Below are 13839 nucleotides of genomic sequence, written 5' to 3'. Positions count from 1 at the left end.
GAGTGTTCAGAGATGGGTAATACCTGGGGGGCACTCACCAACCTAAGACAAAGTGCCTGTGTGACCTGGGCAGGCATCTCCATGACAAGTAAGTTGACCTGCTGATGTCCCACACAAACTAAGTCAGAATCTCATTTTTTAGTAAAAGGGGGACCTGTAGGGCCCTGGGCCCCATTTTGGATAACTGTGCCTTGCTTGCTGACTTTGACCTTGGTATCCTCCCTATGCTAATTCCCTGCCGGGTTCCACAGTCCTGAATGCTTAAGGGAAGTTCCTTGTCTGTGTATCCTGCATAATGGGCATTAACAGCTTAGATACAAGATTGTAACACATCAGTAGCAAATTTCTGCCCTCCAGAGTTCTCCCATTGTGCTGTAAGCCTATATTGAAGACCTCCTCCCTCTTTCAATAAATGGCATTCGGCATAAAAAATAATATTAATAATTTTTAAAGAAAATAAAAGTTTTCAATAAAATAGAAGATATCCTATCTCTCTTATATTTGTGAGACTAAGGTTTTGTATCTAACTGAGCTTTCATCATTACTAAGGAAATTATAACTATTTAGTCTTCAACTACATCAAAGTGCTCAGAAGGATACAATATTAGCTGAGAAACAAAGGAAGGATGCAAGGAAACTTCTGAGTCTCATGAGAGTAAACAGAGACAGATGGCGGCCTGGATAGCCATCCAAAGTACCTCTGTAAAATTGATACATCTGTCTCCAGCCCACAGGCTTGCCATGGGCCTATTCTGATCCCTTTCCCTTTCATCTACTATTGGTTCTTCTGGCTTCACATGTTTGTATCATCATAAATGGCTGTCTCAAAAGAAGTTTCTTGGTTCATATTAGTGACTAAATCCAACAAGAGAATTTCATGCCTTGGGACAGTTTCTCTTTGATCTTGGATGAAGTCATACTGCCTTTGGCTAGAGAAGATTTAAAAAATATTTTTCACCTGTCTTGTGATTGTTAATGTGGGGCCTGAGATGCAAAGCCTGAGGGAAGAAATTATTGGATAATTCCACAGGGGAGTGAAGAGTCTTGTCAGGAAGAACTTGGGATGATTCAAGGGATAGCTCTCCAGTCACCAAGAAAATACTAAACAAACATGCACACACTTATGAGCTATGTACATTCACCTTGGATGCTTGGAGTTCACATTATCATACTCATGAATGTCCAGTTACTTTGTTGATATGCTGTTCTCTTGGGTTTTTATCTCTTGCTTTCTACAGATTCCTATTCTTCTGTGCTCCTACAGAAGCAGTGAGTGCTTAGTCAGAATGAATTACCGATTAATTGATAAAGGAAATGTGATGATTACTGGTTTTTTTCCTGCATATGCTGTCTATCCACTCAACAAAACAATTGATTGGCGGATGATTAAATTTAACAGAGATTTTATGGTTGAGTATGTCTTTTTTCCATTTATTCATTATCTAAATTTGGCATTCATATATCTTGGGGAAAGTATGGATTCCAACATCATTATTTCTCTCTTCCATTCCTAGATCTCTTCTGTGGTGCTGTCTTCTTAGTGACTCATCTTGGGTTTTCAAGGGGGAAATGGGAATTTGGGGTTTATTCATTTTCTTTTCTACAGTAGACACTGGGAATATCCCCCATATTCTCAGCTAAGCCCCTAACTCCTCAGGATTTGGATGTTTTCAATATTAGCTCTACTGTAGATGGATTAGATAATAGAAGGATGATAGAGTATTTGATGGGACTCTAGAAGTCTAGCTGTGCTCCTGTGAGAAGAAATGAATGGCACTGAAGTTAGTGATCAGTGATTTTGTTGTGTGTGAAGGACAAGAGTTATCTGTTTTTGCTGCTCAAGATTTGGAAGCAGGAATGTCAGAAATAGACATTTGGACCAACTTTCTGCTTTAGAAATGCCTTCATCTGTCTCAGATTCTTTTATGTGACCTCTAATATTTGTATTATCTGATAACTTGGATACTTACCTGTTTGCGCCATGAAAATGCAGTGTGTATTTGTTCATTGTTATGAATGTGTTTTTGTGTGCCCCTTGATTGTGATGAGACCTGGGATTACTGCTTTTAGTTTTTCTCAAAGATACAAGATTAACACACAGTGTCAGACAAGTCTAACTGAGTATCTTAGGTCCTGCTAAAGATAAACAATCATGTGTGTTAGGGTTTAGAACAAGTTAAGGATGTTCTACCCAAGCTGACATGCTCATAGCTATGGGTAATCACACAATAAGTGTCTGAAAATGAAAAGTGCAGCTTGCGCTCAAGTCCAAATTCAACAAAGGCAACATGGAAATACATATTCAAGAGTTAGGTTGGAGGCAATGGGTGGAAAATCACCTAAAATAAACATAAGACTGAGGATGGATAATTGTCAGTAAGGCAATACTGTGTCTGCTGAAATGTGGCTGTGGAAAGCAGTGAGAGAGAAAATGTTCAAGCGTGGAATGTCATTTTACATGAAGGTTATTGTAATATTGTAATAGGTTAATTCTTAATTTGATACAATGAAGACCCAGGGAAAATTTTAAAAGATAAAATATTCTGTGCAAGAGTCTACTGGCTCCAGAGATCATTGCTTACTTCAAGTTAGGTTAAGAAGCTGTAGGATCTACCAGATATTTGACGTTGTATGCAGGAAGGAGATTTGTCTGCTTTACAGCAGATGGTGTCCCTGTTCCTCCCTGTTCCTCATCTTCTTCTCTGTTCTCCAGTCTCAGCAGCTCAGGCACCACTGTGCATCAGCTTAAGTCCCTCTTCAGTTTATACATCAGCAACCCCATGCCTGCAAAGGGACTGTAATAATGTGAGTTCCCTGTGGCTGGGTTGTCTAATATGTAAATGAGAATGTTGTGTAAGTTTGATTTTATATGAAACTAAAATAAATTTGCAATTATAAAAGCTATAAAAACCAACATGTTTGATTTAGACAACACATTTTCAAATTATGCTTTGCATAGAGAGTGAGGCACATGCAAATATATACATTGCAAGGATCACAACTGTTTTCATACTTTTGATAATCTTTTACACAGGTGTGGGAAAGTGTTTATGTAATTAGAAAAGTGTATTGTTCTGTCCTTCTCAAGTTAAATTTCCTCATGTTCTAATGGTAGCACTATAAATATATTTATCTTCATTGTCATAACTACAAAAGATCATGAGTTGTGGGGCCAGCATTATTTTCTATTTCTCTAGATTTTGTGTGGACTAATTTTCTAACTGGATTTTACTTTCTTGTTGAAAGATGGTGAGTAAAAATTTGATAGGTACAGAATAATGTCTAATCGGTAAAAAAACATGTCTACCATTTGATTGAAGCAGATTAATCTACATAAGTACATGTTGATGCACACTATAGAATCTTTTCTTCATGGTGGTTAATTTCCCTGCAAAGCAATAATGGCAGACAGTTTCTTTCACTGTGTATGGGAATGCTTTTCCTTAACGCTAACTCAGAAATACGGCTGACTTAGTATATCCAAGCTGCATAGTTACAGTTGTGTGTGCATTTTTGTATTAATAACTTGAAACAATTCATGTACTAGATGAATATGAAAAGTCAGATTTTAAGATTTTTTTCTAGTATACTATGGATATTCACCATTTTTCAGTGTTTTTCAAATTGAGGGACATAAATATCTAATTACAGATTATTTGAAAATATTTTAGAATGTAAGGTTTATTTTAAATATTTACAATATGTCATCCTGAAGGTGTAAAAAACAAGAACTTTTCATTGTACAAAGTCTATTTATCTTTTTTATTAAGGAATTTTTAATATATTTTGCATACCAACCACAGATTCCCCCTCTTCCCTCCAACCGCACTTTCAGCCTTCCACCTCTCTTCATACCCCCCAAATCCTCCTCCAATGAGGTAAGGCCTCCCATAGGGAGTCAGCAGAGCCTGGTGTAGGCAGTAGAGGCATGTCCTTGCCCCTCCCTTTGAATCAAGGCTGTGCAGGTTGTCCCACCTTAGGTAGTATGCTCCAAAAAGGCAGCTCATGTGCCAGGGATGGATCCTGATCCTATTGCCAAGGGGCCTGTTAAGCAGATCAAGCTACACAACTGTCTCACTTATGCAGAGGGCTTACTCCAGTACCATGGAGGCTTCACAGCTATTGGTCTGAAGTTCATGAGTTCCCACCAGTTTTGTTTGTTTGTCTCTGTAGGTTTCCCTATCATGATCTTGATGCACCTTGCTCATAGAATTCCACTTTTCTCTCTCTTTGAATGGTCTCCTGGAGCTTGGCCTGGTGCTTGGCTCTGGATATCAGCTTCTACTTACATCAGCTACTGGATGAAGGCTCTATGATGACAGTTAGGGTATTCACTGTCTGTTTATCTTTTATTTTTGTTCATCTTTGATCATGAATCCCTAATCTAAAATAACAGGGGGAAAAGCATGTTAACTATATTACAGCATTTTCCTTCTATAATAATTCAGACTTTCAATGATTGGGTTTTCTCTGAAAATAAAAAGATTAGGTGAATATCAAGTTGTACACTGAGTTACCTTCATCCAGAAGAATGAATATTTATTGAATCTCTTTTGCTATAGAGTGCAAGTGATGTGAGGCTGGAAACACTTAGCAACCCACACAGGATGTTGATCCTTTCCTGCTTTTCCTACTGACCAATCTGTGAATTCTCACACCATTCTCATACTTCTTAAAATATTAATATTTTTCAATTATCAAAACTATATTTTTTCAGTAATGACATACCCTTTCTGTTTAATCCTCAATTATTTGCACTGATTTCGGTAAGCTTTGAATTGCCATAGTTCTCAGTAATATTATACAAGCTCATAAAAATTTAAGCAAGTTTTGAATATATTTATCATCATGACATCAATATCTATTTATGGGGTAGAGGATGATAATTCATCATGTGTAAAAATGTACAATGATTAAATTATGAAGTCTAATATGTCATCCTTTCAACTTTAGTCATAATAATTATATGTTTTCTGGCAAACCATGAATCATGTGCTCTCCAAACCAAGTATGTTGCTGGATATTGTGGTGGTGCACACCTATAATCTGAGCATTTGTTTGGCACAGACAGGTTTTCAAGGCAGGCTTGGACTATATAAAAGTTTAAGAAAACCCAAAGAAATATTTATATATTTAACAATAGCATTCTTTTAGAAAAATCTTTCTTGATACTCTCAAGTACAAGTAATACTTTGTAAGTAGACCAAATAAAACAACACAGTTTGTGAATACCTTTTAATAAAAATTATATTTAATAATTTTGGGAGAGGATATAAAATCCTATGTAGTTGCCCACAATGCATTTATATCTTGGATTCCATGAGAACAAAATGCCAAACTCCACATCTGTGTGCTCACAGTGGAACAGAGAAACATTCTCCCATTTTTTTGCATTGATGTGTACATAATGCATTGAAACATAAAGGAGTCCTCATTTACATCATCTGAGCTCTATAGAATTTTTAAAGCTTTTAAACAAATATGTTTTGTGTTGAAACTGTCTTCTCAAGATTTTGAGCATCATAGCCCATTGGTTTGTATAAAATAAAGTTTCTGGGCCAGAATGCCCATATTTTGAGGGCATTTTGAAAGTATTGTTTCATGTGGGTGTGTTATTGAAGGCTGCTATATGCACAGTGGACAAACAGTAATTTCTCTAAACTCATCAGCTATCTAGAGGTTTAGAAATGCACTAGGTGTTCAATATAAAGATGGAGTTGACTTATGATGTTCTTTAACTATGTTTTTTTTTTCTGTATTACTTGTCTGTTGCTAAAAATGGGGAATTGAAGTCACTCACCATCTCTGTTTTGGGGTTGATCTGTGCTTTTGAATCTAATACTGTTTCATTAAGGTATTTGGGGACTCCTATGTTTAATGTGTACATGATTAGAACTGTAATGCCCCGTTGCTAGATTTTTTTTCTTTAATGAGTAAAAATTATGTGTCACTATTTCTTCTGAGTAGGATTTGTTTGGTGCCTTAGTTGTCACACCTTAAGAGTAATGCATGCTAAGTTTTTACTTGCATTTGCTTGGGATTCTTTTTCCATCCTTTAACTCTAATTGAGGTCTATCATGGTTGTGAATTGTGTTTCTTGGAGACAGAAAAATCCTGGATATTGTTTTCTGATTCAATCAATTTGTGTTGTCCATGAGATCACAAATATTAAGAGTTATTATTGGATGATATGTATTAATTCCTTTCATTTGTTGTTGTTGTTGTTATTTTTAATTGTTCTATTAGATGTGTATTATTCAGTGTTCTGGAATTTTTCATTGTTCCCAGCCATCTCGGATATATTTAGCCTTTTCTTCAGATCTAACTATTCCTTCCTGTTTCCTTTGCAGAACTGGTTTAGTGGTGATAATTTCCTTCAACCTCTTTTATCATGAAAAATTTACATTTCCCTCTTGCTATGAGTGACAGTTTTGCTTTTTATATTAGTCTGCTGGAGCATTGGTGCTGATTTCATGACTTGTAGAACATCCATCCCTTCTGGCTTTCTAGCCTCTACTGAAAGAATCTGATGCTATTCTGATGGGTCTCCCTTTAATTGTGATTTCACCTTTTTCATTTGCAGCTTTCTGCATCCTTCTGTGGCTCTATATACTAACTGTCACTACTATTTTATTACATTGTAAAGCTTTATTGTGGTCCTCTACAATTGGAGTTCTGCAAAATCAAATAGATGCAACATATGCCTATTGAACATTGCAACCAAAAGCTAAAGAATACACATTCTTCCTTGCAGTTCATAGGACTTTCTGCAAAATAGACCACATATTACAATAAAAGCAATCTCTGAAATACAAAAAAATTAAAATCACATCCTGCACTCTATCAGTCCTCCATGGACTAGATCAGGATAGAAGCAACAAAAGAAAAGAGTGAAAAAATAAATTTATGGAAGTTAAGTTATGTAAAACTGAATCAATCTCAATTGAAAGAAGAAATAAAAAAGGAACTTGTAAAATTCTAAGAGTTGAGTGAAAATTGAATCACAAGACACCAAAACCTGTGGGAAAACTGAAAATGGTCATGAGAGGAAAGTTTTGGGCACTGTGAACCCATATCAGAAATTTTGAGAAATCACAAATTAATAACTTGATGAGACACCTGAAAGTCTTGAAAATATAAGAACAAATAACAGTTCATAAAGGCAAGTGGGAAGAAATCATCAAAATCAGCTCAGAAATTAATGACCTACAAATGGAAAAATCAATGCAAAGAATGAATGAAACTAGAGATAAAAGGCTGACAAAACTTGAGCCAATTAACAAAAACATAAGCAATCAAAATTAATAAGCTTTATAATAACTGTATTATTTTATATTTTATAATAATTATAATACTATCATAATAACCACAATTAATACAATTAGACATGGAAGGAAGACATTATAACAGACACTGAGGATATTTGGAGAATTGTAAAGAGACATTTAAAAGCATATATGTTCCTCTGAATTGGGTAAGATTTAAGAAATGGGTAAATTTCCAGATACACATATTTTCTAACAACATTAAATCAAGATGATATTATTAAGTTAAATAGACCCATAACATCCAGTGTGATCAAAACATTAATTAAAAATCTAAGTTAAAAAAAACCTCAAGATCAGATGGAGTCAGTGTAAAATTGTACAAAGCTTTCAAAGAAGATCTTACACTAATATATCAAAAAAGGAGAAGGAACATACACTTTATGAAGGCAGTATTACTCTGATTTCAAAAACATATAAAGACCCTACCAAAATATGGAAAATTAATAGGCTAATGTCTGAAGACATAGACACAAATCAAATGCTTGAAAACTAAGTTTGAGAACACACCAAAATGGTTATATGGCATAATATTGTTGTCTCATCCAAACATGTTAGGCTGTTTGAACATCCCTAAATTAATGTAAGACACCATATGAACAGACTAAAGCACAGGAAAAATTGATGAGCTGATTAAATGGATTAAAGGCCTCTGATAAAATCCAGCACCATTTCATGATAAATGTCCAGGAGAAAAGAGGGATACAGAGAATGTACCTTAGTAGTATAAAAGCAACATATAATAAACCCACAGCCATCATCAACAGATATAAAAAATAAGTGAATATGTTTCAATAAACTTCTGAAAAAGACAAGGATGTCCATCCTCACCACTTCTGTTTAACATAGAACTTGTATTCCTACCAAGAGAAATAAGGGAAATGATAGAATCAGGAAAAGAATCAAAGCATCTTTACTTGCAGATGATGTATTGAAATACAAGAAAAGATCCTGAAGACTGTCTCAGAAATCTATACATTTGATACAGACATTCGGTAGCACAGCAGGATACAAAAGCCTCACAGAAGATGTGATGGACAAATGCTAAACATCCTGAGAAAGAAATCAAGAAACCAATCCCTCTAGAAATAACTCACCAAATAAAGTATCAGTGGATAAGAGTAACCAAGGGGGTGAAAGACAGATGCAATAAAAGCTTTAAGACAATGAAAGATTTAAAATAGATACTGTTGTGTGGTATGTACTAGAAAAGGCTTCTCAGATGCAGGTTTAAGCCAAATGAAGTCTTTATTAGCTGGACAGGACTGCACCAGGTGTTTGGGATCACAGTGTAGCCCGAAGTCTTCTCCTGGTGAGCTGTTAAGCACAAAAACCATGTTTTCCATTGACGCACTTCAGTTAACAAGAACAGTTAGTCAGAAGCAGAACTACAGGAGCAAAAAAGCAAGATGAGGATGTTTTGAGACTTTCTCAGAACTATGTGGGTTTGACATATTATGTCTTTGTTTTAGTTTTGGTAGGTGGTGCTGTCTACATGCTGAGATGTACAGTCTGAAAGGCACTTCCATCATGGAGTCAGTTGTTTTTAGGTCTGGAGCCCTGTTACAATACCAGATATTGAAAGACCTATTAAACTCGTAGATTGGTAACATTAACTATTGTGAAATACCCATCCTACCAAAACCAATCTCCAGATTCAAGGAAACCCTCATCAAAATTTCCAGTGTCAGTTATCACAGAAATTGAAGAATAATTTTAATTTTCCTGTGGAAACACAAATGACTAAATATAGACAAAAACAATCCTGACCAACAACAGCACTGCAGAAGGAGTCATAACCCCAGATTTCATGTTATTATTAGAGCTACACCTATAAAAACAGAGTGGGCATGGCATAAAAACTGACTTATTGAACAATGGAATGGAATTGAGAATACATAGAAACATATAAATACATATAAATCCACACTCATACAGTCACCTGATTTTTGTCAAAGAGAGAATAATACTATTGGTCAAAATATGGAAATTTTTTAAACAAGTGCCAGCCATACTGAATCACTACTGAGTAGAACAAGGAAAATTTATTTCTGTATTTCCACCTATGCAAACTCAAATTTCATGTATCAGTGACCTCAACATAAGACCCAACTATTACAGAGTATTACTATTGCTCTTGTTTACCATCAAGAACTTAATGGTAAGGCCCCATTTCTGAAGAAAACATATTTGAGTCAATGAATATAGAAAAATCAAACTGGAGAGGAACAGGAAGCTGTAACCTTGCTGGCTAGCTTTCATAATGCTAAAAGTTGCTATGCACACTCCTAAAAACAAAGGAGGACACAGGACCACAGATTTGGGGAAAAGGGAAACTTATTCACTGCTGGTGGGATGGAAAACTGGTGCAACAATTGAGTTTCTACTTTGGTAACTCTTCCTTCACATAACATCTCCTCAATTAAACTATTTAGGGATTCTTGTTACTGGGTGTTATAACTGTGTTATTGGACTCTGATATGATTCTTTGATTGAGGAAGCATTTGCAAAGCACTTCCTTTTCTGCAGGTGTTCACTTGTCTAGGTGCCTTCATATCAACTCCAAAGACTTTTTGAGATTACTGGAAAACCACTGTCAAGTCCTGTTTTGTTTCCTGTGACTTTTACTTCTACAAAAGTGAACAAAAGATGTCTAGATGTGTTTCCCACTTTTATGTTCATGTTTTTGACATGTTTTGAGTTGATTTTTACCATGGGATGAGAAACTAGGGATAAACTTCAACTTCATCTGTTATGGTCTAGTTGCCCCACAATCATTTTATCATATTGTGGGAAGAAAGTACTTGGTCCAGTTGTCATAGTTGACATTTCTTGCTCTTCTTCTTCTTCTTCTTCTTCTTCTTCTTCTTCTTCTTCTTCTTCTTCTTCTTCTTCTTCTTCTTCTTTTTCTTCTTTTTCTTCTTCTTCTTTCCTCCTCCTCCTCCTCCTCCTCCTCCTCCTTCTTCATTTTTTTTGACAGGGTTTCTCTCTGTAGTTTTGTTGCCTGTCCTGGATCTCACTCTGTAGAACAGACTGGCCTAGAACTCACAGAGATCTGCCTGGCTCTTCTCCCTAGTGCTGGGATTAATGGCATGTGCCACTGCCTCCCAGGCAACTCTTGCACTGCCATGATAAAGCACAATATTCTATGTATGTGGGTGGCACTTTATGCTTTAATTTGTCCTACTGATGTATGGATAATATCATTTGAGTATATTATCCTTCTGGTTTCTTGCCCTTTCTGCTTGGATTACCATTTCCATGTTTTTGCTGTAAGATTGCCTTTCATTGGTGGTGGGGTGGATATTTTGTTAGAAGGTGGCATTGGTGTAGATGCACGTTTGCACCAGTGTACATACACAAGTGTGTGCCAGAATGTGGGTGACAGCAGTCAACCTAAGTTGTATTCCTTGTGGACCCAGCCACATTCTGGGGACACGGTCTCACACTGTCAGAGAGTTTACTGAAATGGCTAAACAAATATGAGAGCAAGATTTAGGGATCCACCCTACCCATAACTCCAAAACTGGAACTGAAAGTATTCACTACTGTGCCCTGAGTGAAGCATGAGGGATCAAACTCAGGTCCTCATGCTGGAATGGCAAGCCCTTTCCCTAGTGAGCTCTCTCCCAAGCCCTGTGTTCATACTGTTAGGCAAAAAGTGTGATACACATTTACTATTTTATATTCCTAACTGACTTGCATTTATAATTTTATTTATCCTGTTCTAGTATTTCTTCCAAATATCGCTGCCTTTTCATAATTATGCATTGATTCATATCATAAACTATCTCAGTAGCTAGTTTTTATGGGTTTAAATTGTTACTAAACAGCCAGAGTTCCTCTGAATCATTCTGTACACACAGATGCCAGGCCTGCTCTGTTGTCTCATGAGTTTAAGAAGTTATTCATCTCCTTTTCTACAGAGCATACCAACATGAAGAAAATAGCATTGCATATTCATGAATCACTAAATGTATGCCAAAAGTATGGGAATGAACTTTGGCACACAAATCAAAGAATGATTTACAAAACACAACCCCAATGAAGCAAAACTTTATGACTCATATTTTTCACGTGAAATGCCTTAATATTCCCCCATTTGTGTGGACATTTGGTCATTACAGAGTGCAAGTTATTTTTCTTTCCTAGTGACTAATATTAAGAGAATGAGTAAATAGATCAGAAGTTAACACTCTGGCATTCCAACTGTGAAGACTGAGTTTACATCTGCAGATTGCAAATGGGGAGGAGGGAATTACAGTGAATTTGTATAAACCTGTTGCTCTTTTGGTGAAATGAGCGACAGAGGCAGGAGAATTGCTGTCATCCCATGAGCTACAAAATGATATAGTATTAAATAAGGTGTATGATGATGATGCCCATATTAAGTTGTTTTCAGTCTAGCATCCATTTGTGTACACACACCACACAGAGTAATAAGTACACATATTACACAAACACTCATATAAAAATGAACTGTTACAGAAATGTCAACTGTTGTTCAGACATGTTGAATAACCTGATGTTCTTGAATTAAGCAGTGTCTTAGTAACTGGTGGCTTGACAAAGAAACATTTATTTCTTGTAGTTGAGCAGATTGCAAGTTGAATACCAGGATATTTGAAGATCTCATCCTAATTTTTGGTCAGAATTTATCACAGGAACAAAGCAACTACATTAGTCCCTCTTGGAGCTCAAGTTATTGAGAGCCTGTGGTTCTACAACATCCTAAAGAAATGAAACAAAGGGCCATTTTAGTCATATGGAAACAATACAGTAGAAGCTTCTTAAAACACACATAATTACAAATAAAAGGGGAGTCACAGTCACAACTTGACATTTCTTAACACAAAATGAAATTTATAGATCTGGGAATAGGTTAATTGAATTGTTGGCCAAATGTGCCCTATGGAAATGCCCAAACACCCCAGCTACTGCCAAGGCTATTGGTTGCTCTAAAAAAATCTGAAAGGTGTACAATGATATCTCAGAGTTGTTTTGATTTGCATTTCCCTGATGACTAAGGATGCTGAACAGTTCCTTAAATATCTGTCAGCCATTTGTGATTCTTCTGTTGAGAATTCTCTGTTTAGTTCTGTAGCCCATTTTTAATTGGATTGTTCAGTATTTTGATGTGTAGTTTCTGGAATTCTTTATATATTTTGGAGTTCAGCCCTCTGTCAGATGTGGGATTGGTGAAGATCTTTTCCCATTCTGTAGGATATCATATTTGTCTTATTGACCATGTCCTTTGCCCTATGGAAGCTTCTTGGTTTCAAAAGGTCCCATTTACTAATTGTTGCTCTCAGTGTCTGTGCTACTGATGTTACATTTAGGAAGTGGTCTAGCGTGCCACTGCATTCAAGATTACTTTCTACTTTCTCTTCTATCATCAAGTTCAGTATAGCTGGATTTATGTTGAGGTATTTCTTCCACTTGGACTTGAGTTTTGTGCATGGCAGTAGATATGGATCTATTTGCAATCTTCTACATGTTGACATCCAGTTATAATGGCATCATTTGTTGAAGGTGCTTTCTTATTTCCATTGTACGGTTTTGGCTTTTTGTCAAAAATCAGGTGTTCATAGGTGTCCAGATTAATGTCAGGGTCTTCAATTCCACTCCATTGGTCCACATGACAGATTTTATGCCAATACCAAGATGTTTTTGTTACTATAGCCCTACAGTAGAGCTTGAGGTCAGGGATGGTGATGCCTCCAGAGGTTGCTTTATTGTACAGGATTCTTTAAGCTATCCTGGGTTTTTTGTTTTTCCATATGAAGTTGAGTATTGTTCTTTCCATGTCTGTGAAGAATTGGGTTGGGATTTTGAATGAGGACTGCACTGAATCTGTAGATTGCTTTTGGTAAGATTGCCATTTTTACTATGTTATTCCAACATATCCATGAGCATGGGAGATCTTTCCATTTATTGACATCTTCTTTAATTTCTTTCTTCAGAGACATACAGTCCTTGTCTTACAGGTCCTTCACTTGCTCAGTAAGTGTTACCCAAGGTTTTTTTTTATTACTTGTGGCTATTATAAAGGGTGATGTTTCTCTGATTTCTTTCTCAGCCCATTTATCATTTGTATATAGGAGGGCTACTGATTTTTGAGTCAATCTTGTATCCTGAAGGTGTTTATGAGAGGTAGGAGTTCCCTGGTAAGATTTTTTTTGGTCACTTATGTATACTATCATATCATCTGCAAATAGTGAAAGTTTGACTCCTTCCTTTCCAATTTGTATCCCCTTGATCTCCTTTTGTTGTCTTATTGCTCTAGCTAGAACTTCAAGTACTATATTAAATAAATATGAGGAGAGTGGACAGCCTTGCCTTGTTCCTAATTTTAGTAGAATCGCTTTGAGTTTCTCTCCATTTAATTTGATGTTGGCCGTCGGTTTGCTGAGAATTGCCTTCATTATGTTTAGGTATGTTTTTTGTATTCTTGATCTCCCCAGGACCTTTATGATGAAGGGGTGTTGGATTTTGTCAAAGAGTTTTTCAGTAT

The 13839-nt window shown here is 36.1% G+C and overlaps 1 protein-coding gene across 1 annotated transcript in view; it reads left to right on the top strand.

Moving 5' to 3' along the window:
• Nucleotides 1–1199: 1199 nt before the first annotated feature.
• The window catches only part of LOC128094253 (vomeronasal type-2 receptor 116-like), a 28872-nt gene continuing 16232 nt past the window's right edge, over nt 1200–13839 (top strand). Inside the window, exon 1 of the mRNA XM_052712482.1 lies at nt 1200–1414. Within this exon, the coding sequence (XP_052568442.1) occupies nt 1200–1414 (215 nt within the window). The remainder of the gene's footprint in view (nt 1415–13839) is intronic.

Source organism: Peromyscus californicus, unplaced genomic scaffold (assembly GCF_007827085.1).
Source record: "Peromyscus californicus insignis strain IS unplaced genomic scaffold, ASM782708v3 Scaffold_4__1_contigs__length_199733344, whole genome shotgun sequence".
In the NCBI taxonomy this organism is placed as follows: Eukaryota; Metazoa; Chordata; class Mammalia; order Rodentia; family Cricetidae; genus Peromyscus; species Peromyscus californicus.
Note: the sequence above shows the minus strand (reverse complement) of the source record. Positions and strands in the feature narration are given on the sequence as shown.